General features: G+C 43.8%; 1 protein-coding gene across 4 annotated transcripts in view; it reads left to right on the top strand.

The window, feature by feature from the left end:
* The window catches only part of MED13L (mediator complex subunit 13L), a 442,118-nt gene that overhangs the window by 387,028 nt on the left and 36,992 nt on the right, over positions 1–18,098 (top strand). For all 4 annotated transcript variants that reach the window (XM_073312881.2, XM_073312880.2, XM_073312882.2 and 1 more), the window contains exons 20-22: positions 7,987–8,179; positions 10,657–11,101; positions 14,950–15,169. In XM_073312881.2, the coding sequence (XP_073168982.1) occupies positions 7,987–8,179; positions 10,657–11,101; positions 14,950–15,169 (858 nt within the window). The remainder of the gene's footprint in view (positions 1–7,986; positions 8,180–10,656; positions 11,102–14,949; positions 15,170–18,098) is intronic.

Genomic DNA, 18,098 nt, shown 5'->3' with positions numbered 1-18,098 from the left:
CACAGATCTTTCACCTTGTTCATGTAAGGGATATCCACACAGTCCGCCCTCTCTGTCTCACCACCTTTGCAGCATAATCATTAGGTAGACAGAGATGGAACATATTTTTGAGAAATCTGAGCTGGCAGATTTTCCATGTCTTTACACAGGGAATGTATGGCCCAAAGTAAGCAGTCATCTAGAAGATCACTCAAATAAAAAAATTAATGTTAATGTAGTGCTGTAGAAGCTGTGATTGTGCTATTTCAAAAAGCCCTATTAGTCCTTTTTATTTCAGGGGAAGAAAGTGAAAACCATTAGAAAGCATGGTCTTCTAAACACAGAGATTTCTATTTTAATTTTTGTAATGTCAAAATGTGAGATAGGAATTCACAGTGAGAGGTGATTTCTTGCTCTATTCTGAATGGACATGATATTCATACTAAGAGCTGAGTCCTATATTCTGAATCATTGCTTGCATCTTAAAGTATGCTACTGTTTTAGAAGGAGAATGGGGTCAAGCCCTTAAGCAGTCCAAAGCAAGGGTAGATCTTGTGAACAACACTAAAAGAAGAAGTACTGTAATTGGTATTAATTACAATTCCAAAGAAATGCTCCTCTAGAAAATGGAACTGCTCCCATTGTATGAAGAAATTCAACATTTCCTCCACAAGCTACAGCAGATATATCTGCTAAAAACCTGTGAAAAAAATGCTCCTTCAAACAATTCTACTTTACTACATTATCAGGAAAGAATGCTAGCATTGAGATATGTTCATTGAGAATAATCGAGGGTAATGATAAAAGCCCCATCACACAGGCTGTTTCAAATAGACTGGACAAAGAAAAGGCGTATACTGTGAGAAACAGTCCTTCACTGGTCACTAGTTGTATATAAGATGATCAAATACCTCTTTTCCGTTGCTAATTTCTTTGGTAAGAGCAAAGGAATCTAAAATATGAGTTGCCTTAGATCAAAGAAACCCAAAATAACTTTTAGGAAACTCACTTTTTTTTCAGATTGAATGATGATGCCAGAATAGCCAGCCTAGAGCAGTAACACACAAGAACTGTGGTAATGCTGTTGTGTCAACAAGAATTCATCCCTGTGTATCATGTATCAAAAGCTTTCCTGGAGATGGTCACCTGGGCTCTGCTAGACCTTTGCACCAACAGAGTCAGTTGTGTGGCTAATAAGAGTTTTAAATGTATCAATCTCCTACTTTCTGCGGAAGTGAAATTGATCCTTTTACTCACCTGGGTATGGTTCTTTTTTAGACCTGAGTGCACAGCAGAACCCCATTTATCCAACCCTCCGTTATCTGGCTCTCTGTACCACTTTTAGTATATAAAAAAGATATACTAGCATTAGAAAAAGTTCAGAAAAGGGCAACTAAAATGATTAGGGGTTTGGAACAGGTCCCATATGAGGAGAGATTAAAGAGGCTGGGACTTTTCACCTTGGAAAAGAGGAGACTAAGCGGGGATATGATAGAGGTATATAAAATCATGAGTGGTGTGGAGAAAGTGAATAAGGAAAAGTTATTTACTTGTTCCCATAATATAAGAACTAGAGGCCACCAAATGAAATTAATGGGTAGCAGGTTTAAAACAAATAAAAGGAAGTTCTTCACTCAGCGCACAGTCAACCTGTGGCACTCCTTGCCTGAGGAGGTTGTGAAGGCTAGGACTATAACAGGGTTTAAAAGACAACTGGATACATTCATGGAGGTTAAGTCCATTAATGGCTATTAGCCAGGATGGGTAAGGAATGGTGTCCCTAGCCTCTGTTTGTCAGAGGGGGGAGATGGATGGCAGGAGAGAGATCACTAGATCATTACCTGTTAGGTTCACTCCCTCCGGGGCACCTGGCATTGGCCACTGTCAGTAGACATGATACTGGGCTGGATGGACCTTTGGTCTGACCCAGTATGGCCATTCTTATGTTCTTATTAACCAAACAACCAGTGCGCACAGGTCCAGCAGCAGGCAATCTCTCCCGTGGCCGCTAGATAGGTCTGCAACCTCGCACTTCCCATTCTCCGGATTATCCATTTTTTGATTATTTGATCTGGCCCCAGTCCCTATTAGATTGGATATATGGGGTTCTGCTCTATTTAATTGGAGTACAACTGCTTGTTTTCCAATCTAAAGCAGTAGCAATTCTTTCATTATCCACTAGGATGCAGTACTGCTTAGCAGTCAGAGCTCATGCAGTAGATGACCTTTAGTTAAATAAACTGGTGCTGCTTCTAGTGATGTCCCTGTGGGTACTCCACCTTAGGTGTCCGTGCGCTCCTGTGTTCATAATTGGAGAATTGTGGTAGAAGTGCCCGGTTGGATCGCACATGCGTGGTCCCCGTCTCACGCTGCTTCAGGTGGCTAACTGATACTATGCGACCAAGCTCCCCTCACTTCCTTCTCCACTGCCATTGGCTCAAGTCGCAGCAATTAGCAGCGCCTTGCAGCTTTCTGCGTAGCACAGTTTCCCTTAGTTTTAGTTTTCAGTTAGAATAGTTAGGGTTAGTACTTTATCCCCATCCTCTTGTTTCTCCAAAAAAAAAGAAATATATATTTTCTCCTCATAGGGCTGTAGGTTTCCATTTTTTTCATGCTGCAGCATGGTATTTGTCTCCCCACCCCCCATGGGGAGAGTACACTCCCTGAGGGGCTTGCCTGGCTCCCCAGGTTTCAAAAGTTGCATTACCTGCAGGCTTTCTGTACCTCTCTGTGTGTCTGGTGTCTCAGCAAGACATACACCACAGTAGTGCTCGCACTGTCACAATCTGAAAGCCCACACCAGAAAGGCGAGAGATCTCCAACTTAAACTTCTCAAGAAGAAGTGTCTCTGTCTGGCATCTGAACCTGAGGGTACACACCCCATCTGGCCAGAAATCACCAACTGCAGCCTCTGATGGGCCCGTCTTCCACGGCCTGGGCTCCAGATCAGCCCACCAAGAAGGCTACAAAGAGACCCAAGGTACCACATCCCCAATCTTGGAGTTGGCCAAGAAAAGGCATGCCACTAATGGGCAAACACTCCCAGTACTGACCACACCAGCCATGTCAATGGCCAAAACAGTGGGACCCTCCGGAACTGTTGGTACCAGGAAAACGAAAGTCTCCAAGGATCTGAGCTCGGACACAGGAACCAAGGGGAAAATGAAACCCTATGCCGCTGTACCGCCAGACATGACTAAACTGTTGGTACTGGGCACCTCAGCACCCCCACTGCTAATGATGCCACCTAGTGTGGACATTGTGCACTTCAATACCAACAGGCAGTTTTCAGCATACAGTACCAATGCCATACGCTTTGCAGCAATTCCTGCGCCAAAAAGACCTCACTGTCTCTTCTGTACTGGAGTCTCCCATCCTCGGCACCAATGGTACCTTGGTCCTTGCGGTAGCTAGTCAACCCAGCTCTCCACCTCTTTACGCTTCACAATTCTTACGTGAGGATGAAGATGTAGACGAGGATGTCGGGGACTCTCCACAACATTCCTCCCCTGTGGCTACTCCTATCACGCATGCTGCTCTGTGCAAGAGCTACCCAGCAAACCCTCCAAACCAACTCTGATACGGGCACCCCTGGATGCCCACTATGCTCTTCCCGCCACAATGGTCATTTTGGAGACCATGAGCAGCATATCCACAACAACAGCAGCAGTGTGTATCTGACAGTCTTCCCAGGGCTGGCCCATATCAGTTACCTTTATTAACACCACAGGGACCGCTTGACACCTCAGAGCAGGGGGCTGAAGAGGAGGAGATACTCTCTGATCAGGACAATCCACCTGAAGTCCACTTCTCTTCATCCTCACCTGATGACACTATTATGCCCCCACCTCCCAACACAGATGATGATTTCAAACAATTCCAAAACTTCTATAAGAGAGTTGCCACCTCACTGGACATTTCTCTGGAAGAAGTCCAGGAGTCTCAACATAAATTAGTAGATATACTGCACACATTGACCTCATCTAAAATCATCCTTCCAATGAATGATGTGATTATGGACCATGTAAAGTTGCTTTGGCAAACCCCTGCAACAATTCCACCTATCTGTAAGAGGTCTGATAAAAAGTACTACGTGCCTGCAAAGGGCACTGAATTTCTCTTTTCGTATCCAGGGCTGAACTCACTGGTGATTGACGCAGTCAATGAATGGGGTAGACAGCAATACCCCAGAAACACCCCTTATGACAAAGACTGGAAATGGCTCAACCTTTTCAGCTGCAAAGCATACTCTGCTGCAACCTTACAATTAAGATTAGCCAACTGTGAAGCCGTACTGGCAAAGTATGACCACTGATTCCATTTTACCCAATCTGGCAGAGTATTACAACAGACAGATGGATATTAGAAATTATCAAAACTGGTTAATCCATCCCCTTTACCTCTAAACTCCCTACTCACCCCCTTCCCTGTCCCTCTTCAGGGACCCCGCTCACGAGCATCTACTGTAAGAAGAGATAATTCACCTCATATCTCTAGGAGCAGTAGAAACTACCATCCGATTACATAGAGAAGGGATTCTTTTCCCCTATTTTCTCACAGGGAAAAAAATAGGAGGCTGGAGACATATCCTCGATCTACGGCGACTCAACAAATATGTGAAAACACAGTGATTCAAAATGGTCACACTAGGCACCATAATCTCAGTGTTAGAAAAGGGGGACTGGTTCTCAGCCCTCAACCTCCAGGACGCATATTTTCATATATCCATGCATCACATCGAAAATTTCTATGATTTGCAATAGGACAAGACAATTTCCAATACAAAGTTCTACCCTTCGGCCTTTCCATTGCACCTGGGGTATTCTCAAAGGTACTAGCCATAGTAGCTGCCTACCCATGCAGGGAGGGAATTGTGATATTTCCCTACTTGGACAATTGTCTGCTGAAAGCACCAACGCTGCAGGTAACGATAGAGTCCACCGAAAACACTAGAACTCTATTTACAAGGGTAGGCCTTCAGGTAAACGTACAAAAACCGACACCTGGAATTAATTGGGTCAGACCTCAACTCTCTTTTTTAGGGGGGGAAGGGATAGCTCAGTGGTTTGAGCATTGGCCTGCTAAACCCAAGGTTTTGAGTTCAGTCCTTGAGGGGGCCATTTAGGGATCTGGGGCAAAAATTGGGGATTGGTCCTGCTTTGAGCAGGGGGTTGGACTAGATAACTTCCTGAGGTCCCTTTCAACCCTGATATTCTAACTGCTTCCCTACCAGCAAAACGATTTCTGACTTTAATCAACTTAATCTCCATGACGCAAAACAGCCCGAAGCGTCTGCCATACCTTGCCTACAAATTCTAAGCCACATGGCCACCGTGATCTTCATCATCAGACACACAAGACTACATATGCAATGTCTACAAACCTGGCTCTGGGCAAATTATATCCCATATAGTCACAGTATAAACAAGTGCCTCACCATGCCAGATAAAATAAAAGACTCCCTTTTGTGGTGGACCAATCCAGACAACGTGCCCTTCCTACAGAATCCACTGTTGCTTACCATCACCACGGAGACATCCCTTCTAGGTTGGGGAGCACACCTGAAACCACACTCTATACAGGGCCAATGGTCCATGACAGAGTCCCATCTTCATATAAAGCTGCTAGAACTGCGAGCGGTTCGGAACGTTTGCTCCCTCTTCTTAGTGATAATCAAAGACAAGACAGTGCAGATCCTTATCAACAATATGCCTTGTATGTTTTACATAGGTAAGGGGGAGCGCGATCACACTCTCTCTGTGTGGAAGCAATGTGACTCTGGCAATGGTGCATCAAGCACAATGTCCATATTACAGCATCATATCTACCTGGTTGTCAGAATACCACAGAAGATACCCTGAACAGAACTTCTATCAGGAGCACAAGTGGGGGTTGAATACACATGTACTCTTAAACATTTTTCGGACGTGGGGGTTTTCAGCAATAGATCTATTTGCAACCACACAAAATACCAAATGCCCCCAGTTTTGTTCCAGGGCTGGACTCAGTCCACATTCTCTGGGTGATGCCTTCCTCATCAAGTGGGACGCTCCCTTCCCACCCCCCTCCTAGCCCGTGTGCTTCACAAGGTCAGACAAGACAGATCCACAGTGATCTTAATATCCCTCACATAGTCACGACAAACATGGTATGCTTATCTTCTCCATATGGCAGTCTGTCCCTAATGCACACTCCCACTTCTACCTCGGCTGCTATCTCAGGATGCACCATCCATCCAGATCCCCAAAGACTCCATCTCAAAGCATGGTTACTGCATGGCTCTCAGATCTGAAATGACATGTTCCACAGACATTCAAAACATCTTGTTAAACCGTCGTCGGACAGCTACCCGACTCACATACATGCATAAGTGGAGGCGATTCGACTCATGGTACCAACACAAACAGGCCGCACCTTTGGCAGCCCCCTTACCTCTCATTCTAGACTACGTGCTAGAACTAAAACAGATGGGCCTTTCCATGAGTTCAATACGAGTGCATCTATCAGCCATCATGGTGTTCCATCACAAAGTAGATGGATATTCTACTTTTACACACCCACTTACTAAATGCTTTCTTAAGGGCCTCTCCAGTTCCTAACCAGATGTTTATAATCCTAACCCACCATGGGACTCAATTTAGTTCTCCATGACCTCACCAGCTCTCCATCTGAGCTCATGGCAACAAGCTCCCTGCTACCCCTTTCTATGAAAGTTGCATTCCGAGTGGCCATTACATCCACCAGGAGGGTGGGAGAACTGGGAGCTGTCATGGCTGACCCACCTTGCACAATCTTTTTCAAAGATAAAGTATCACTCAGGCCACATTCCAAGTTTCTACCTAAAGTTGCCTCATCCTTTCACTTCAACCAACCAATCCACTTACTGACATTTTTTCCCAAACCACGTGGATAGAAGATAGTCCAGATTACACTCCTTGGATGTCCGCAGGGCTATAGCCTTCTACATTGATAAAACAAAATCTCAAGTCTCCAAAACTGTTCATCTCCTTTGCTGAATGATCAAAATGCAACAGCATATCCAAACAACAGCTATCCAAATGGATATCAGACTGCACAAAACTTTGTTATTGCCAACATGGCCGACAACCCGCTACAGGGATCCGCACACATTCTATCAGAGCGCTATCGGCCTCCATAGCGTTTCTTAACAATGTGCCCATCACGGATATCTGTAGGGCTGCAACCTGGGCCTCACCCCACACATTTATTCATCATTACACTTTGCAACAACACGCATCTTCCAATACCCTGTTCAATTACGCTGTACTCTCATCTGGTACGACTTCAATTCCAAAGCCCCCTCCTTCCACCGGAGGGCACTGCTTTTAAGTCACCTAAAGTGGAGCACGCACAGGGACATCACTCGAAGAAGAGAAAGTTACTCACCTTGTGCAGTAACGGAGGTTCTTCAAGGTGTGTGTCCCTGTGGGTGCTCCACTACCCTCCCCCACCCCTCTACTTTGCAGTTTAGTACTAGGCTCTGCAGTAGAAAAGGAACAGGGAGGCGGGTGGTCATACAGTGACAATTAACTGCTTGAAGCGGCGCGAGATGGGGACTGTGCATGTGCAATCCAACCAGGCACTGCTACCATAAAGCTCCGATTACAAGCGCAGGGGTGGACGGACACTTAAAGTGGAACACCCACAGGGACACACATCTTGAAGAACCTCCATTACTGCACAAGGTGAGTAACTTTCTCTTTCTTCCACCTGCAGATTTCAAACATAAAACCAGAGTCTCTTGTCAACCTCAGTGTACACTGTAGAATTTATAGAACAAACCGTACTTTATAGCGCTAGCTTGACTGTAAATGTAAGTTAAGTCAGCCAGAGATAAAGAACAAAGTAGCCTTTCATTTTTACAATTATAAATTTGTACTATATGGGGCTGCCATTGGAGAGAGGGCATGAGACTGTTTATCAAGTTACTGTTTTTGTTCTATGGACATGGCATCTTGTTGCAAATATTCCTTCTTGTGCCACCAGATGTGTAGGCTTGGCCAACACAAACCAATCTGCAAAGTGTTACGTGATGGAATCATGCGGGTGGGAAAGACCATGGCGCAAAAGGTGACAGATGAGCTAGTGAGCGAATGGTTTAACCAGTCTTGGGGCAGTGAGGAGTGTGACAATCATTCCAGACTCAAACTTTATGCGCAAGTTTGCCGGCATCACCTGGGTAAGTGAAGTTGGGTTAGGATGAAAATTGTTTTGTTTTGGGTTATGGGGGAGGGGGAAACAGCTTTCCCTTTAAATGTATTTATGATCTGTAAAATGGTTATAAAAATAGCTTTGTTGGGCTCCATTTTAATGGTCTCTCCGTGATTTCCATATTACATTTATTCACTTGACAAGTAAAAAGATGTATTTTTTCTAACTGCCAGCCCTGTAAACTCCTCTTGAGATCCAAATGCCGATTTCTGTTTCCTGCTGAGAAATCAGTGTACTACTGGACACTTGCTCATCTAACCCAAAGGCCCTCTTGTGCAGGTGTAAACATACATATTGAGCTGTTCGGGGTTAATGAGCACATCTGGGATGTAGTGTCACGTCATTGTGATTGAATGGTTTATCTGATGAGCTAGTGAGCGAATGGTTACACAGATTAGGACTAGCTGACTGAAATTCAACTCTGCAAGACTAAGTTAATAGGTATGGGTTGACTGAATCAACTGGAAGAATTTGTAGTGGCTATTTCATTTCCCTTGGCAAGCAGAGTATGCCCACTCTTTGTTCTAACTGGCTTGGGCCTTGGCTGAGAGAGGACCCATCTTCCTATGTGATCCCTTGGCAATTTATTATTTATATTAGTGTTGAGGGATGAAGGCTCGTAACCCTATTGTCCTACGCACTATACAATCACAGAACAGAAAGATGGTGCCTGCCTAAAAGGGCTTACAGTATAAGTAAGACAAAAGACAACAGGAAGATATAGACAATTGATGGAGCACAAGAAAACAATGAAACAATGCCAGTCTGCATGGTAGGTAATTGTCTCCAAACATCAGCTGCTGAACTGCTGATGAATTTAGATCACTGTGGTGTGCAAGTTGAGAGTCCTCTGATGTAATGGTAGTGGGGAGGACACTAGGTTGTTTTCAGTGAAGTCCTGAAATTACTGTGTCCTGACCCTTTTTGGTGTCTCAGAGGTTGACAGTACTTGAGTACTTGCCTTTGCTGACCATGAGGGATGACTTCACAGAAGGGAAAGTTCAGGATAGTGTTTGAGGGTTTGGGTAGGTAGGTGAGTAATGGTAGTTGTAATAGGTTAATTAGTAAAGGAATGATTTAATTATTTTGTTTAAAAAGTCATAAAATAAGAAGCTGGAGCATGGGCAGGAGCTCTGTACCAATTAGACTTAAATAATAATTAGCATTCAATAAATAATAATAATACCTAGCTCCTATGGCACTTCTCTTCAGTAAATCTCAAAGTGCTTTTCAAAGAAGTAAATACTATTATCCCCATTTTAAAGACGTGGTGGGCTCATTTTAGCGAGACCCCCTAGATCCAGCTGAGCTATTCTTGGTGCAGAACCTTTAGTAGTGGATGGGGATGGGGAAGGTAGCACTAAGCCATCTTTCTTCTTCCTCACTCTTTGGCCCAAACTGACTCTTAGCATTCAAACTCAGAATGGCATTAGGGCTCAAGTAACACCAGCTACAACAGACCTGAAAGTAAGTCTACACTGTGAAAACAAATCCTGTGGCAGTGAATCTCAGAACTCCAGTTAACTGACTCAGGGTTGTGCTAAAAGGCTAAAAATAGCAGTGGATTTCAGATCCCAGGCTCCAGCCCAAGCGGGAATGCCTACTCCGCTATTTTTAGCTCCATAGTGCGAGCCCCATGAGCCCAAGTCAGTTGGCCCAGGCTCTGAAACTCATTGCTATGGCGGGTCTCATTGTCATAGCAGATATATATAGTGCAGACACACCCTAAGTGCTCTGAGACTGCTTGCTGGCTGGGCGTTGTGCCATCCATTAACGATTCCTATGCTTGGGAGAAGCACAGAGGTCAGAATCGAGCACATTTATCTGTAACAATTGCCAGTATCCAACTACTTATTTCAGTTTGCTTTTAGTTTTCATTTACCACATATCTGGGTAAAACCATTACCATACAGATTAATATGATAAGTACTCCATGCTCACACCCAGAAGTGCTCAGTCCATGAAGTTGCATAAGGCACAACCATAATTAAGTTAAATCTCCCAGAATAGTAGTTTATGTAAAAAGGGCTTGGACTGACAAAGGTAAAGTTGCTCTGTTAAATGGTCATTGTGAACTCTAATTCAGTTAGCTGTATGTGAAGTTGAATGCCATCTACAGCCAGAAATACAGCATTATCACATCACAATCGAACCAGAAGTAATGACATGTCAGTAGTAATGTTTATTCACTTCCCCTTCTCTTCATATTGTAGTAACTCTGCAAAGCCAAGCCTGTACTTAGAGATAGTAGAATCACATTATTAAAATGGACTGATTGCAGAATTGATTCTACAATTAAATATTTATAATGGAAATTATACTCTCAACATTTTCCTTCTCCCTCAAATGTTCTGAAAGCCTAGTACTGTATGACTTGGCAGTGCTTTGTTTGGTGAGATCTGATACACTATCATTAATCTACCTTGTGTTTATGCACTCTTTCAGCACCTTACTTAGCCACTCTGCAGCTTGACAGCAGCCTGTTGATACCACCTAAATACCAAACCTCAGCGCCAGCAAGTCAAGGGCAAGCAATGCCTGGGAACACTGGACCTGTACCCCCAAATTCAACATGTCTGTCAGCTCCTGGGGCACCACCAACAGGCAGTTCCTTTAATTCCACGCCCAATGGTGGGACCACTAACCTTGTAGCAGGAAGTAGTTCAGCATCTGGATCCTCTGTGCCACAGTTGTCAGCAACTTCCTCGACACCCAGCATTAACCAGATGAGCACTACCTCTTCTTCAGGGTTTAGTGGAATTGTAGGTCCAGGGCAGAACACCAGCACTGGGGGAAATTCTACGGACAGACCACCAGGGAGCACAGGTTCTGGAGGAGACACGGAACCTGGACAGAACTCATCACAGCAACAGCAAGAAGGACAGGAAAGGTAAGTTACTAAATAAGTGAATGAGCCCATGTATTACCAGTTCAGTTCCTCATTAGGGTGTGTCTATGCTGCAGCTAAACACCTGCAGCTGGCCTGTGTCAGTTGAATCATAGAATCATAGAATATCAGGGTTGGAAGGGACCTCAGGAGGTCATCTAGTCCAACCCCCTGCTCAAAGCAGGACTGATCCCCAATTAAATCATCCCAGCCAGGGCTTTGTCAAGCCTGACCTTAAAAACTTGTAAGGAAGGAGATTCCACCACCTCCCTAGGTAACGCATTCCAGTGTTTCACCACCCTCCTAGTGAAAAAGTTTTTCCTAATTTCCAACCTAAATCTCCCCCACTGCAACTTGAGACCATTACTCCTTGTTCTGTCATCTGCTACCACTGAGAACAGTCTAGAGCCATCCTCTTTGGAACCCCCTTTCAGGTAGTTGAAAGCAGCTATCAAATCCCCCCTCATTCTTCTCGTCCGTAGAATAAACATCACCAGTTCCCTCAGCCTCTCCTCGTAACTCATGTGCTCCAGTCCCCTAATCATTTTTGTTGCCCTCCGCTGGACTCTCTCCAATTTTTCCACATCCTTCTTGTAGTGTGGGGCCCCAAACTGGACACAGTACTCCAGATGAGGCCTCACCAGTGTCGAATAGAAGGGGACGATCACATCCCTCGATCTGCTGGCAATGCCCCTACGTATACATCCCAAAATGCCATTGGCCTTCTTGGCAACAAGGGCACACTGTTGACTCAGATCCAGCTTCTCGTCCACTGTAACCCCAGGTCCTTTTCTGCAGAACTGTTGCCGAGCCATTCCGTCCCTAGTCTGTAGCGGTGCATTGGATTCTTCCGTCCTAAGTGCAGGACTCTGCACTTGTCCTTGTTGAACCTCATCAGATTTCTTTTGGCCCAATCCTCCAATTTGTCTAGGTCCCTCTGTATCCTATCCCTACCCTCCAGCGTATCTACCTCTCCTCCCAGTTTAGTGTCATCTGCAAACCATCCTCCAGATCATTTATGAAGATATTGAACAAAACCGGCCCGAGGACCCACTCTTGGGGCACTCCACTTGATACCGGCTGCCAACTAGACATGGAGCCATTGACCACTACCCGTTGAGCCCGACAATCTAGCCAGCTTTCTGTCCACCTTATAGTCCAGCCCATACTTCTTTAACTTGCTGGCAAGAATACTGTGGGAGACCGTGTCAAAAGCTTTGCTAAAGTCAAGGAACAACACGTCCACTGTTTTCCCTTCATCCACAGAGCCAGTTATCTCATCATAGAAGGCAATTAGATTAGTCAGGCATGACTTGCCCTTGGCGAATCCATGCTGATTGTTCCTGATCATTTTCCTCTCCTCTAAGTGCTTCAGAATTGATTTCTTGAGGACCTGCTCCATGATTTTTCCAGGGACTGAGGTGAGGCTGACTGGCCTGTAGTTCCCAGGATCCTCCTCCTTCCCTTTTTTTAAAGATGGGCACTACATTAGCTTTTTTCCAGTCGTCCGGGACTTCCCCGATCGCCATGAGTTTTCAAAGATATTGGCCAATGGCTCTGCAATCACATCTGCCAACTCCGTTAGCACTCTCGGATGCAACACATCCGGCCCCGTGGACTTGTGCATGTCCAGCTTTTGTAAGTAGTCCCGAACCACTTCTTTCTCCAGAGAGAGCTGGTCACCTCCTCCCCATGCTGTGCTGCCCAGTGCAGCAGTCTGGGAGCTGACCTTGTTCATGAAGACAGAGGCAAAAAAAGCATTGAGAGTACATTAGCTTTTTCCACATCCTCTGTCACTAGGTTGCCTCCCTCATTGAATAAGGGGCCCACACTTTCCTTGACTTTCTTCTTGTTGCTAACATACCTGAAGAAACCCTTCTTGTTACTCTTAACATCTCTTGCTAGCTGCAACTCTAGGTGTGATTTGGCCTTCCTGATTTCACTCCTGCATGCCCGAGCAATATTTGTGTACTCATCCCTGGTCATTTGTCCAATCTTCCACTTCTTGTAAGCTTCTTTTTTGTCTTTAAGAGCAGCAAGGATTTCACTGTTAAGCCAAGCTGTCGCCTGCCATATTTACTATTATTTCTACGCATCGAGATGGTTTGTCCCTGTAACCTCAATAAGGATTCTTTAAAATACAGCCAAATACAGTTGACTCAAGGTTGCAGGGCTTGGGGCTGTAAAACTGCAGTATAGATGTTCAGACTCAAGCTACAGCCAGGGTTCTGGGACCCCACGAGAGTGGAGCATCCCAGAGGCTAGGTCCAGCCTGAGCCCGAACATCTACATCGCACTTTTACAACCCCGCAGCCGAAGCCCCATGAGCCTGAGTCAGTTGACATGGGCCAGCTGCAGGTGTTTAATTGCAATGTAGACATATTCTTATCTTCTTGCGTTCATGACTCCTTCCCTTAAGCCACATGAACATTCCTGAAAGCGCAGGAGATCCTTGCTTCCTGCACAGCCATTCAGAGCTGCTGCTGTGGCAGTTGTGATTGCAACAGCTGTCTCTGATATATAGTGGGTGAACTTTATTCATCCTTTGTAGTCATTGAAATGAGGTTTATTATTATTTCATATTGTTTAGTTAAAGACGACACTGTTATTGTTCGCAAAAAGAAAAGGAGGACTTGTGGCACCTTAGAGACTAACCAATTTATTTGAGCATGAGCTTTCGTGAGCTACAGCTCACTTCATCAGATGTTCACGAAAGCTCATGCTCAAATAAATTGGTTAGTCTCTAAGGTGCCACAAGTCCTCCTTTTCTTTTTGCGAATACAGACTAACACGGCTGTTCCTCTGAAAACTGTTATTGTTGATAGGCACAAAATTTGACCCACAATTTTTTTCTTATCTATTTGCAAACTAGGTGGTGTTCTATGTATAATGCTGCATTGCTGCTATTTCTTAAATCCATTTTGGCATTGCAGCATTTCTAAATACCCCCCCAATAAGGAACCAGTGTGTGATTTTACGATGTCAGGGAATGGATTTCGGGGATAAACCGATTTCAGCTTGGGGCTGCTAAAGAGTCCTCATAAACAGGAGTGTGTAAAACATTATTTTAAAAATTAGAAAAATACGTTGCCACCATTTAAAAATTCTACTTGCCTGAGGCAGATCCTTCTTGATGGGTAATTTTTTCCCCTGTCACTTTTGCAGTAATGTATATTAGCAAGTAGATGTTATGTTGATAAATTGTCATAACATGATGGATTAATGAGCTCTCGTCCTTTAAGTAAAAAATTCAAATAGAGTCCTGTTTGAAGTTTTTGTTATACTTCTGTTCAGTGGCCTATGCAAAATCTACCACTACAATTAGCACTAGTTGCCAGCCTCAGCAGAGTATGTAAACTGAACGCCTTTCTCACCTCTGCATGTTTGTCCCTCCTATTCAGAGTTGAGACACTTTCACAGGGGGCAGTGTGGGGAAACCTTGACTGCAAGTGCTTACCTCTTCTGTGAATAAACAGAGGCCTTCAGTCTCCTGTCATTCTTCCAGCTTTCTCCAGGACTAAAACAATTTGTATGTGAATGACCACAAGCAGAAAATAGTATACTGTCATTCACTGATTCAGTCCTAATAATCTTTTTTGTACACATTCTTCAGAGCTAGACTGTTCTGGGTGTTTCAGATAAGGGTGTGTCACTCTTTTAAAAAACACCTTTAACAAATTATTAACAGGTACTTTGATTTGATGTAATCCTATGGATAGATGTAACATTTTCTCAATGTAAAAAGCAGTCCTCCCCTTCAGACTCTTTCCCTACCCACCCTAACTCTTAGAACAAAACAATAATTAGACTTTGTAATTTGCTTATGTACTTAACAATACATGTGTCTCTAGTGTTACAGAGAGGGAGAGAATAGGGATTCCCACTGACCCAGAATCTGCAGACAGCCATGCCTATCCTCCAGCAGTTGTCATCTATATGGTGGATCCTTTTACCTACACTGCAGATGAGGAATCTGCCTCAGCCAACTACTGGCTGTTAAGTTTGATGCGATGTTACACAGAAATGTTGGATAACTTACCCGACAATATGAGGAATTCTTTCATTCTCCAGGTAATATTTTTAATCTTTTTCTTTAGAGATTCATTCTACCACATCAAACGTTTGCTAACTGCAAGATACAGAAAGATGTAAAATAGAGGCTGGGATACTGCGTCTGAACATAGTGCCAAGTGCTGTTATAGACAACATTTAGATGATATTTACAATATGTGTTTTATTAAATGGACAAGTAATATGTTAAAATAATACCTTGGTTGTGACATAATGCAAGAAGGAGCCACAGTACTCTTAAATCATTTCCTTTGTGTATGTTTCAGAACATGTGTTCTTTGTTAGGTGATTTCCAAACAGTGGGTAACATTCCATAGCGCACACAGTGTGATGACATTGTCCTGGCAAAGGAGTGTTGTAGCTGTGTTTATTATGAATCTCTTTACTTAGTGTATATTCTGTGTCTTAGCCGGTAATTATATTCACTTTTAAGGTGTTTTGTTTTGTTTAATGCAAGTGAAATATGTGAAAAGATGCAAAATGTGTACTACTGTATTACTACCTGCTTGTTAAAATATATCCTCATATAATCTTGAGTAAATAGCAGTAGTTACTTACCGTGGAGTTATGCAAGGATTAAACTGATGTCACCAGGAGCAGAACTTGGCCCTTTGTGCAGCCCACTTGCACTTGCACTGTATGTCCTTGCCTCCTTCCCAGAGACGAGTGATTTTGGGTACATAGGCACCGACTCTGTTGGTGCTCCAGGGGTGGAGAACCCATGAAAAAATATTAGTGGATGCTTAGCACCCAACGGCAGCCAGCTCCTTCTTCCCTCCACTCACTCCCCCCTACGGCTCCACCAATCAACTCCTCCTCCTCCCTCCCAGCACCTCCCAGCTGTTCACCAGTGTGCAGGAGGTGCTAGGAGGGAGGGGGAGGAGCAGGCATGGGGCACACTCAGGGGAGGGGCAGAAAGAGGTGTGGGAGGGCCTTGGGGGAAGGGGTGGAGTTGTGGTGGGGCCTGGGACTGAGCGGGGTTTGAGCACCTCCGGGGAAAATTAGAAGTGGGCACCGGTGTTTGGGTACCTTGTTTCTTAGGCGCTCAACTTGACCAGGTAAAGGCCTCTGATTTTTCAGACAGAGGCACTCGTCTTTTGTCTGAAAATCAGGCCCTCCTAAGGCATATCAAGTTGGGTGACTAAAGACATCTGTCGCTTTTAATAATCTTGGCCTTTTACTGTACTCCAGAACTTCTGCCCCCTAAAGTATTTCTATCACCAAACATTATTTATTACAGTTTTGGTGTAAAATGTAATATTAGTATCCCAGCTGCATATTTTAGCTTGGCTCATTCCAAGAGATTGAACAGAAGATATTAAAAATAAAATAACCATCATCATTTCAATGGCTGAAATAGAATACGTGTAAATCCGGCACTACTTGAGATCAATAGTACACTTAGATCTCAGGTTGTGTAAAACAATTAATAGGCTTGCCAGTTCTCAATTCGTCATGTTTATTTTCTGCATACCTGTAGTTTGGTTTTTGATGTATGGCATTTTGCCAAGTTAAAAAAACGTTTATAAGCTTAGTATGATCCAGAAATATAAAGAAGAGTCCTGCTACTGAAACCGTGATAAACAGATTATGCAATTAAACACTATGGTACTTAAATTTAGTGGACAGTATACTCCACAGATAATGTCCTTTATTGTTAGTTATTGTTATTATTTATTATTATTTAGTATTTAGATTGAGGTAGCGCCTAAAGGCCACAACAGGTTAGCTGTCATTGTGCTAGGCACTGTATCAAACATAATAAATGATAGACTGTGTCCCAATGAGCTTACCACCTAAAAGACAAGATATATGTTTCCAGATTCAGCTATAGTATACTGTATTTCTCAATGGTACTTACAGAAGATGTTGAAGACAAAGCAGAGTACAGTGAACTTAATTCTCAATTAAAAAGGGATTTGCACTGAAAAGATTCTTCTTGTATCATTTGTTCTGTTTCTGAAAGAACATTTATTTTATTTATTTTCTTTCTTGTTTTTCCTGTTTTCATCCATGAGGATAGGCTCTGGCCACCAGACTTCTCATTTTTCATAGGGTAATCTTTATATTGTGGGCCTGTCTCTTCCATGGAGAAACATTTATGTTTTGGTGGAATACATCTAATTTTGCTTTATGAATGTAATTGTATTGCAACAGTTAGTCATACTATTGTGTGTAATGTGACACTGTGACACAATTCACCATCAAAGAGGTAGTGTTGGCCCACAGAACAAACCAACAAAAGTGGCATAAAAGAGGAGGTGCAGGTACAGTGGTTACTAATAAAAGTTAACCTGTTTAATAACAGTAACCATGTAGTTCCTGAGATTGCCACCGTTTTCTTCCTATATTAAGAAAAGGAGAACCACAGCTATATATATTAGAGGATTGGTCCAAAAGAAATCTGATGAGATTCAACAAGGACAAGTGCAGAGTCCTGCACTTAGGACGGAAGAATCCCATGCACCGCTACAGACTAGGGACCGAATGGCTTGGCAGCAGTTCTGCAGAAAAGGACCTAGGGGTTACAGTGGATGAGAAGCTGGATCTGAGTCAACAGTGTGCCCTTGTTGCCAAGAAGGCCAATGGCATTTTGGGATGTATACGTAGGGGCATTGTTAGCAGATCGAGGGACGTGATTGTCCCCCTCTATTCGACACTGGTGAGGCCTCATCTGGAGTACTGTGTCCAGTTTTGGGCCCCACACTACAAGAAGGATGTGGAAAAATTGGAAAGAGTCCAGCGGAGGGCAACAAAAATGATTAGGGGACTGGAGCACATGAGTTACGAGGAGAGGCTGAGGGAACTGGTGATGTTTAGTCTATGGAAGAGAAGAATGAGGGGGGATTTGGTAGCTGCTTTCAACTACCTGAAAGGGGGTTCCAAAGAGGATGGCTCTAGACTGTTCTCAGTGGTAGCAGATGACAGA

This window comes from Lepidochelys kempii, chromosome 15, assembly GCF_965140285.1.
Source record: "Lepidochelys kempii isolate rLepKem1 chromosome 15, rLepKem1.hap1, whole genome shotgun sequence".
NCBI classification, from domain to species: domain Eukaryota; kingdom Metazoa; phylum Chordata; order Testudines; family Cheloniidae; genus Lepidochelys; species Lepidochelys kempii.
Note: the sequence above shows the minus strand (reverse complement) of the source record. Positions and strands in the feature narration are given on the sequence as shown.